This window comes from Coffea eugenioides, unplaced genomic scaffold (genome assembly GCF_003713205.1).
Source record: "Coffea eugenioides isolate CCC68of unplaced genomic scaffold, Ceug_1.0 ScVebR1_623;HRSCAF=1329, whole genome shotgun sequence".
In the NCBI taxonomy this organism is placed as follows: domain Eukaryota; kingdom Viridiplantae; phylum Streptophyta; class Magnoliopsida; order Gentianales; family Rubiaceae; genus Coffea; species Coffea eugenioides.
This window is the reverse complement of record NW_020864479.1, coordinates 27,526-38,114: the sequence shown is the minus strand read 5'-3', so window position 1 is coordinate 38,114 and position 10,589 is coordinate 27,526. Positions and strand designations below refer to the sequence as shown.

Here is a 10,589-nt window from a genome sequence, read left to right as displayed (position 1 = left end):
AAAATGGTACCAAGATCACCTTGATCCGATCTGTGTAGCTCCAGATATAGTCAAAATACCAAAACATGTCAGAGTTGTCAAAACCTGACTTTTCTTGATTCAAATTGCATTTTTCCTTTTTACACTTCATATTTTATTTTCACCACTTTAATCCATCTTCAATCATCCAAATATCTTCTCAATGCACTTCATTTGATGATTGAGTCATTAAACCTACAAAATATGAAGTTTTTACCATAAAAATCCATAAAATGCAATGTTTAGCCATTTTAACATAAAATGTAGTTTTTTTACCAAAACCTTAGTTATTTTAGTTATTAAACTAAATAATCAAACCAAAATTAACTAATAAAACACACAAAAAATACGTAAAATAAACTCTTATCAAATACCCCCACACTTGAACCATTGCTTGTCCTCAAGCAATAAAAATACAAACCAACAATGATCCAAAATTTGAAAATAAACATATGTAGCATTTCAACTTCATTTCCTCAAAACAAAGTAAATAACCATTATGCAATTATTCAATTAAGTTCAAGTACTCATAATATCAAGTAAAGGAGAGCCAATTATACCGTCATTATAACAAATTTAAATCAATTTTTCATCCTTACCCAATCTTACAAGTAAGTAACTCATATGGTCAATAAAATGCTTCCTAAACTCATGATAATCTTTTTATTCTACTTAAACAGATATTTATTCATATAATGTAGCTAAATATTACTTAAGTTGTGAAAGTGTCTTTTGACGCGAGAATCGACATTTTTAGATGAAGATCACCGGTTACTCAACACTTCACATACTCAAGTTGCTTTGCATACTCTTAATTCAAGTACCGTTTTACGCGAAAGTCGACATTTGTAGATGAAGACTCCCGGTTACTAAGTACGAGAATCATTGGAGTAGAATAAATCTTTTTTTCTTTTTTTTTTCTTTCCACTTTTTTTTTCTTTTTACAGCATAGATAATAATAAATTCCTCAAAAGAATAATCATGAGAAAAGTATTGCACTTATTGACCATATTTATCACTTAACTTATAAAATCCAATAAAGAAAAGAAATTTCATCAAATATGCAAAAAAATATAGGTATAATTTTCTCCACTTTACACGATATACTTTCCTACAAATGCAAAAATTATAATCACATAATAGTCATTTCCAAGTTAAATGAGAAAAGAAGTTTCCAAATCACATATATTTATCTCAAATGTAGGAGAAATTTGAACTACTAATGGTATGGAACTTGTTACCCCTTGGATAAAATCGAAAAAATATGAAACTTTTTGGGGCAAGTTTGCAATTTTGGACAAGATTTTAGAAAAATTTTGAATTTTAACACAAGTCCAATATTTGCAACTAATAATTCAATCACATACAATGTATATAATCTCAATTCTCCCCCCACACTTAACATACACATTGTCCTCAATGTGTAAGAAGGAAAATCAAGATAAAAAATAATAATAATAATAATACTCCCCTATTGTTGTGATTGAATATGAAGCTTCAAGGTATGTTGTTCGCTTGTCTTCATCGCTTCATGAGTTCCATTTGGTAACCATTAGTGATATAACCTAAAAATGGAAAATGAGAAACAAAAGTGATAACAAAGGCTTAATAAACATATAACGGCGATCCGTAATTCCTAAGCCTTTGTGGTGGTGATGTACCTATAAAAAAATACACAATAAGCAACTCAAGGTACAAGAAAATATATGAGGAAAAGAAGAAAAAGAGAATCAAGGAAGCTGCATTTTTTTTAAAAAATGCTCCGAAAACGCGAGTAGAAACGCGCCCTCAGATCGCGTTTTATAGGCGCGTTTCTTCCCAAAAGTTGCAGTACTGAAAACGCGTTCTGTGATAAAACGCGACTTTAAGTCGCGTATTTGAAGGCGCGTTTTTGGTTTCTGAACAGGCTGTAAAACGCGACTTTGTAGAAAACGCGACTTCCTGTCGCGTTTTGAAGGCGCGTTTTCTTCATTATAGGCACAGAATTGAAAACGCGATTCTATGAAAACGCGATTCAGTGGCGCGTTTCATTGAAAAACCCGTTTTCTGCTGCGAAATTTAGCAGAAATTTAACTTTTGAATAATTACAAATGATACCCCAATTTCTCAAAATGCATCATAGATCATTTGTTTGCTAAAATTCTCAATGCATGCACATGTAAAATGATCAAAATATGCATTTTAACCCCTTCTAACAAATCAAAAACAACAATTACTCAAATTGAGGGGTTGAGTTCCTTGATCAAATTTCGCCTTTTTCACCTCATTTGGTCACTTTTGCTTCCATTTCCAATACCTACAAATGAAAAATAACAAAATAACTCAAACATATACTTTAAACATAAAATCACCCCAAAATAACATAAACTTAAACAAACATTGGGTTGCCTCCCAATAAGCGCTTCTTTAAAGTCAATAGCTTGACTACCTCATTTTTCAAGGAGGCTTAGTTAACGAATAATCCACCATTTTTGGTCGTGGTGGATCATTAAATGGTGACTTTATAGCAAAAGTCACATGATGTAATGATAGGAGAAATGGAATTGACTTACCTATCCCAAGTGTTTCATAAATATTACCTTGAATATGCACCACTTGAGAACTTACCAACGGAAATGTCATGAGAGTATCCTGGGCAGCAATACCCTTAGAACCTATACTTTCAATGCACTCCTCAAGAGGGGTGAAAAATGAGTCATTAAAACTCACCTCTTGAAACTCAAAGTTAGTTCCAAAGATATTATCTTGTGAAATGGACATTTGCTCATTGAAACACAATTGAGATTCATCATTTTCATCAACATGCAATCCATTTTCACATACAACATTCCTACCATTCATGCTAGGATCATTTTGCAATTTTTTAGAGGAAATAACTTCACACAATGCATTCAATTTCTCTTGTATTCTACTAAAGTGAGAAGTCAGTTCATCTATTCTTTCTTCAACCCTATCAAAACGGTTGGAAGTTGCATTAGCTAATTTTTCTAAAGCTAACTCCCAAGATGGCTTAGAATCATTAGCTACCATTTCAATTGCCAACTCCCAAGATGGTTTTGATTCATATTGGACACATTCAGGTTGGTAATCGTAAAAATATGAGGAATTATTATAAGTACATTGATTATCCCAACCATACACAGGAGAATTGTTCCAATTAGCACTATATTGATCAAACCAAGGATTGTAATGCTTTAATTCATCATAATAATCCACATTTTGTGCTTGCATACATGTATTAGTTGCATGATAACCTCCACACAAGTCACAAATCACATGATAAGAATTAAAATCATTAACATTCCTCCCTTGCTCAATTTCATGCATAATTGTGTCCATCATAACATCAAATTTTGCCTTTAAGCACCTTAAACCATCTTCAAAAGACATACCTTCAGTAATTTCTTGGTTACCTCTGTTGAAGGAGTTTTGCACTTGGTAACCATCCATTGCCAATCTTCCACTTCTCAAGCATTGTCCTCCAAATTCACCTACCCTCCTCATTATCTAAAATTACTTTTAAACAATCTCAAAAGTAAGATTAGTTAAGAAGGATAGATTCCAAGACACAAACAAAAACAAAAAAAATAAAATAAAATAAAAGTTGATTAAAAAAAAATGACATAAAACACATAAGATACAGCAAAAACAACAAAAATAAGAAAAATTGTCTAAATTAATAAAGTTGCTCTTCACACCGATATTGCCAAATCTTCCCCGGCAACGGCGCCAAAAACTTGACGGGTATTTTACATACATGCAAGCTAAAAAATACCGAATTACACCCGTTCACTGCAAGTATACAGATCAACTAGTAGTTTAGGGTATATATCGGGTCGATCCCACAAGGAAGAGTGAACAATTACCGGTATTACTAAAGCTTCTCTATTATTTAGACTATCAATGAATGATAAGAAATTTAACCTACTGCACTTATACAAGAAATTAACAAATAAAAGCTCCTTAGGTTGTGGTATCCCTAACTACTCATGCAAGTGTTATATTTGGATCATTGAATACTACATCTAGGCTAATTATGGTGTAATTTCCTTATGCATTTGAATCCTACTTTCGTAGTGAATCAATTATACTTATAACTAATCCATACCTATTCTCATGGTTATGAAATTAGCTACAAGTTTATTTCTTCAGTGAAATTACATGAAATGAATCACTAAAAACCACATAGGTGCACCTCTACTTTCGTGAGTGTACTCCCTATGTTTAGCACTTCTTGAACTAATGTTAAATCTCAATTTTCATTGCAGAAATAACACCTTAGATAATCAGAATTAATGGTACCAGATTAATCATGATTTCAAGAGCCAAAGTGCTAAATAACTTGCTCAAATACTAGCAATCAAATAGCCAAATAATAAACACTAACAATCATAGGAAGTTCAACCAAACCCAAGGTATAAACTTTAAAAACACATATTAAATATAAAATCCAGAACTTGTATATTAGCTAAACTTGGAATCAAATACAAAAGATAAAGAGTTGGAAAGGAATGTAACCCATGTCACTTGAGCTCATCACCTTGCCTTCTTCATCTCCATTTTCATCCTAATCTAGATAATGTACAAGAGTGGATGAACTAACTAGCTAAACTATACTACACTAATCTAATACTAAGAGAATGGAAAAACTACATTTCTGCACTTCCAAGCTTCTCCCGTATGCTCTGCATGTCCTGGTTGCTCCCTATATAAACTGCTCCAAAAGCTCCTTTTCCATTGGTCCAAATTTGCTGCATTTGATTTCCAAATCTGAAATTGTTAAGATAGTCAATAGCCATTGTTTTTGACTTGAAAATATGCCAACTTTCTTGCCCTTTTGTCTTCTAAAGCATGTGCACCGAATTCTCTTGCAGATTGTAGCTGGAAAGTAGTCAGAACACAAGAGAATTGACTGAGCAAAATTGCAGAATTGCGGCCGGAAAACGCGCCTACACAAAACGCGGTTACAAGTCACGTTTTGTGTACTCGCGTATTCACTTTGTCCTTACTTCAGCTGCGATTTTCTCTATCATAAAGGCTGAACTGGATTTTTTGTAAAACACCAAAGTTGTAGCCCTTTGAGTTAGCTTTCCAATGCTTCAAGAATCATCCAAATCTGAGCTTTTAGCCTGAGATATGATCGAAATACTAAACACTGGTCAGAGCTCTGTTTTCCACTTTGGACAGCTGAGTTGAATTTCGGTATTTCAACTTTTGGACTATGAAAACGGCTGAACTGGACTTTGATGTCTTCATACCAAATGTAGATATATCTCTTAGCTTCAAAATGGTACCAAGATCACCTTGATCCGATCTGTGTAGCTCCAGATATAGTCAAAATACCAAAACGTGTCAGAGTTGTCAAAACCTGACTTTTCTTGATTCAAATTGCATTTTTCCTTTTTACACTTCATATTTTATTTTCACCACTTTAATCCATCTTCAATCATCCAAATATCTTCTCAATGCACTTCATTTGATGATTGAATCATTAAACCTACAAAATATGAAGTTTTTACCATAAAAATCCATAAAATGCAATGTTTAGCCATTTTAACATAAAATGTAGTTTTTTTACCAAAACCTTAGTTATTTTAGTTATTAAACTAAATAATCAAACCAAAATTAACTAATAAAACACACAAAAAATACGTAAAATAAACTCTTATCAGAGACTCTTTACTACCCACCAAGACATTTAAAGAACTTCGACAAATAGCTTTTTCAACTTCAAGTGATTGAACAAGCTGTTAGTAGACAAATTTTGAGTCCTATAAGTTTTTGGTTTTCACGATCCAATAAACAACCACAAAAAGGGATGGAGTGTAAGTGAAAAATTTTAAATTCAAATACTCTCACTCACACTATTAAAAATAAAAAATCACACGTCACCAATTTCCATTTTACTAAATGAAAAAGGTACTACCAAGAAGATTTTACAGCTAGCCAACCAACTAACTAGAACATTAATTCACTCCTAATTTGAGCTTTCACAAAATTATATGATGTTGAATCCATATTCTTTTTTTTTTAAGCAAAAGAAAGCTGCTTTTATTGATGTATGCAATATAACTTTACAAAGGAAAAAACCTATTACATCAGCAAAACTTCTAGAGCAATATCAGCACTGTACCGAACAGATAGAAAAGCTAACAACAATAAAAGATCAACCCATCAAACAGTCTTGGTGTTTTAATCTAACTTCAGGTTCAACCCTGGGAGTGTTTCGGCTAATTTTAATCTAACTTGTGTGTAACTTTACCGTTTGGAAAAAATCAAACAGTCTTGGTCCAAACCCCACTCCAACATCAATTGCCAATTAGTTTTAGTCCTTGGAGCTTTGAGCCAAGAAAGCGGTGTTAGCTCAATCCATATTCAAAAGAAAGTCTTCACTTTTTAGGTTAAGTAGTGCTAGCAAATTGGTTAATTTCTTTTAAGCCAGTTTCTTATTTTGTGTGGAAGAAATTAATTTTCTAATTATTTAGTTAGTTGAATGAATTAGAAATTAGCAATTGTTTCCTATTGTTATTTGGTTCTTGGCCTAGTAACTTGCTCAATAAACAGTTAGATTGGAATTCTACAAGAGACACAGAAGAAAAGAGGTGAGAGAGTTTTCTTAGTAGAAAAGATTGATTACACAAGGTTAAACTTGAGAACCAAGTTGTAATTTTGTAATTTTTTTCTCTCATAATAAGAACAGATTTTGTTTTCTTCATAGATATAGGCTTGGTAATTAACCACATTAATTCTTGTGAGACTTATTATTCATGTTAGTTCTTGTTTTCTATTAAATTAGTTTTTCATATCTCAAATAGTTGGCCTAATACCTAATAAGTAGCCTCCTTTTTTCCCTTTAATCAGCATTTTTTATAATTTTGTTATAGTCCAAAGATAGTTGTGCACCACAATTTCTGTTGTAAATATATACTTGTAATCAAGGTCTGTGGATCGGAGGTGCTCAGCTTGGCGTGGGAATTTCTCAGCAAATTTTTGTGTCATGTAAGTAGATAGCGTATGCGTACTGGCTCTAGTGTCTACTCCTTATCAATAAAATGCAGTTTACGTCCAGGAAAAAAAAAATTCTATAGCGGTGATAGGACTCCGGGTCTGGAATATATAATTAGAATTCTTGATTCAGCATTATACTAATGGGTTTTTTTTTTCCAGTTTTTATCCTTATATTTTATTTTTATTGAGAGGAACTTAAATTTTGCAGGTTGGATTTTGATGCGACACAGTATCATCTCTGGAAGCTAGGAACTTGGTAATTTTTCAGCATAGACATATTAGTGCTTCTAGTACTATTGCGAAACAAGAAAATGATTAGTGGACTTCTTGGTTGGAAGTGAGAAGTTGAGGAAAACCATGCATTTTATCGTGTTTGCGCTAAGAATTTTCTACGCGCCCCATGTCGGGTATGCGAAAATGTCTAAAATGAAATGGTCTTTACATGCACCCAGTGTTCAAGAGAAAAACCTGAGAAGACCAATATGTAAAGTTGAATGCAGACTGGATCCAGAAATTTTAGATAGTAGGTTTTGAGCTATTGTCTAGATATTACTACTTATTTTTCCTTTCTCAAACCAATATTAGACATAGAACCATAAACATAATAGTGTCCCCATTCATGAGTACTGTCTCACATTGAATCTACTGGGGCTGGGACCTCACAGTTTGGCCTACTTTCCATTTGCTGCAATTTTATGGTCCAGATTTGAAAAATGGGAATTAGACAATGAACACCAATCCACAAGAAAATGCTGTCGTTATAAGGGAAAAAACTGAAAAATGAGACAGAAAAGTATGATCATGTTTGGAGGAACCATCAGCTATTTCAAAGGGGGAGATCTCAATTTGAGCAAAACGAGTGGTTTGTTCGTTCGTCCTCCGTTCTTCTTAGTTTAAATTTTTTGGAGATCAAGTTCTAGCAATAAACAAAATTAACTTGAGGATTTCAATTCTCAACTCTGTAGGAACCCAATGGAGAGAGATTATGCACCAACAAAATCCATTGACCTAGTTAAGACTTAGATCGTGGGTTAAAGAAATTGAGGAAAATTGGCTTCATTACCATCGCATCATGAGGTATGTGTTTGGGTTTTTGACAATATCAGTAGTTTTGCCTTTTTGCTTATTGCAATTGTAATTGGATTAATTCTGCCTGGTTATTTTCCTATATTTCTAGGAAAAAAAATATTTTTGGCTAATCCCATGCACAAAGATGGATGCCAACCCATAATTTTATTAAAATAAGCAAAACATTATAAGAGGGGGACTAGGCCTAACCTCAAAAAGAGGGGGTGGGTCTCTGGAAAAAAAATTCACAAACTTGAATGGTGTTGTAATTAAAGCGTAAAAACCCCAATATTGTACTAATCCAAATCTGAGTAATAGATTAAGACTTGTTTAATTTTTTATCCACAAATAAAGAATTTACTGTTTTGTTGGGTATTGTTAAAGAAACCATTAGAAGTTGGGTTGGTGTAATATACATGTATATATTTTGTGGATGATTACAAAATAATGAGTGGCATAGGTTTGTAATGAATTAGCTTATTTTAAATAATTTGTTGTTTATTTGTGTAATTTATAGGGACAGAAGATTGGTTAACCTGTTAAATGTTAAGCCAATAAAATATTTGGTCGGTTCAGTGTAGTTATTATATATTCACACGAATGTTTTTCTATAATTAAGCCTTTGTTTACAAGTAGTGGTCGGAGAATTACACAATTGGTCAGTATTATTAAATCTAATTGTTTAGCCACCACCTTCTAATTGGTTCACAAGTATTTTTTGGACATGGATACCTGTGATTTTTATTAAGGTGTTAAGGGATTGATGTTGTAGTTGTTTTACCATAAAATATTATGTGGTTTTTGTTAAAGTGTGAAGTGATTGATATTATAGTTGTTTTACAACCAAATATTGGATAGGTACACCAGTGGTCCCTGTTTTTACATGTAAGTATTGAGACTTGAAAGTACAAAGTAATAGGTAGTACAAGTGTTTGCTTTTCTTTGAGTGGCTACTGAATTTAAGGTTGAATTTTTTTTTTTTTTTGATTAAAGAGTTATTCCATTGCTAAAAGGCAGAGAACAAAGAGTTACAGGCTACATCGGTCTCAAGGTGCGACAAGAGGGCTACTCCCTCCCACCTTGGGTACGAACAAAAGGGGTTCCCCTACTATCCAAAAGCAAAGTAGCTCTAACCTCCCTCGGGAGTTGCTGGAATGTCGTGCTGTAAAAATCACCCTAGAGATCCATCATTGCTAGCTTATCTACCGCGGCATTCGCCTCTCTGAATATGTGCCTAGCTGTGGCATTGAAGCTCTGAAGCAGGGCTCGAATCTGCCGTAACGAGTTACATAACAGCCATTTTGCCAAGGCCCCTGAGTCTAGCAATTGAACGAGTCCCGCCGAATCCACCTCCACCAATAACTGTTGAACCCAAACTCTGTTACAGAAGAGTAAACCCTACAGCAATGCCCTACTCTCAACAGTCAGTACATCGACTTCCCGGAACTCTTTATAGGACGTAAAAATCAATCTACCCTCATGGTCCCGCAGCAAGCCTCCCCCTGATACCTTCCCTCTTGTCACACTGGCATCCGTATTTAACTTGACCACACCCTTCGGTGGCGGCAACCACGAGGTCACCAAGCGCCTCGTCACCTGCGGCTTCCAGGTAGCTAAACGAGCCCATGGGTCCTCCGAGTCACCCTTGAAATGTGCTATGGAAAAGACTTTCGCCCTCCCTAATTGCTCCACCATACTTCCCACTGCCCAAATCATCCCCTGTGGATCCAACCGAGCCCCCTCAAATCGTGCCTTATTTCGGGCCTGCCATATGCACCATAAAACTAAACATGGCGTAATCGTATATGATTTGCCAAGACCGATGATGTTGAAAAAAACCAAGATAAACACTCCACCGAGACCGACTGCGAGTTAGTTCCAAGGATACTGAACCGTCCGTGAAAGAAGTCCCAAACTTGCTCCACCACTGGCCCACCCAGAAAAAAATGCTTCGAGGATTCCTCCTGCAAAGAGCAACAGCTACACTGAGATGCCATCGTGATGCCTCGCCTTTGCAGATTCACCTCCACCAGGACCAAATTACGTAGCACTTTCCAAACTAGGACGGAGATTTTGAGCGGAAGGATTCTATTCCATACGAACCTATCAACCAGAGATAGGTTTCTTCTTTGGCGCAGGGCCTCCCACCCATCTTTCACTGTGAAGTGTCCCGATGGAGACCCCAACCAAACCATCTCATCCGGATACAAGGTAGTCTCCTAGACCTGGCGCACCAAACCCATTGGTAGCCATGCCTATAGCAACCCGGTATTCCATCCCACCTCTCCAAAGAATTCCACTACTAGCATGTGCGGCGGGTCAATCCTGCCTAGCTCCTCAGCCATCCTAACAATCTTTAGGCTTTATTTGAACTCTACAATGGCTGGTACCTTGAAAGAGTTGGCATCCAACATTGTCAAGTTTGAGAGGTTTGATGGAGGATATTTCATTCATAGGCAAAAACATGTTCATTTCCTTCTCACGGCACTCCAAGT

The 10,589-nt window shown here is 35.0% G+C and overlaps 1 protein-coding gene across 1 annotated transcript; it reads right to left on the bottom strand.

Annotated features, from left to right (window-relative positions):
- Positions 1-9,270: 9,270 nt before the first annotated feature.
- LOC113758645 lies at positions 9,271-10,289 on the bottom strand. The gene is made up of 3 exons (XM_027301412.1): positions 9,951-10,289; positions 9,604-9,858; positions 9,271-9,492 (listed from the first exon to the last, which is right to left on the bottom strand). The coding sequence occupies exons 1-3, from the start codon at positions 10,287-10,289 to the stop codon at positions 9,271-9,273; spliced, it is 816 nt and encodes a 271-aa protein (XP_027157213.1).
- Between the last annotated feature and the right edge of the window lie 300 nt (positions 10,290-10,589).

Bases quoted from the DNA above. Each gene is read 5' to 3' on its own strand.
- LOC113758645 (XM_027301412.1), bottom strand. From the start codon at position 10,289: ATGGTTTGGTTGGGGTCTCCATCGGGACACTTCACAGTGAAAGATGGG. The intron at 9,859-9,950 runs GTGGAGTGTTTA...TGCATATGGCAG, and splicing joins CTAACTCGCAGTCGGTCTCG to GCCCGAAATAAGGCACGATT. The intron at 9,493-9,603 runs GTATCAGGGGGA...GCATTGCTGTAG, and splicing joins CCAGTGTGACAAGAGGGAAG to GGTTTACTCTTCTGTAACAG.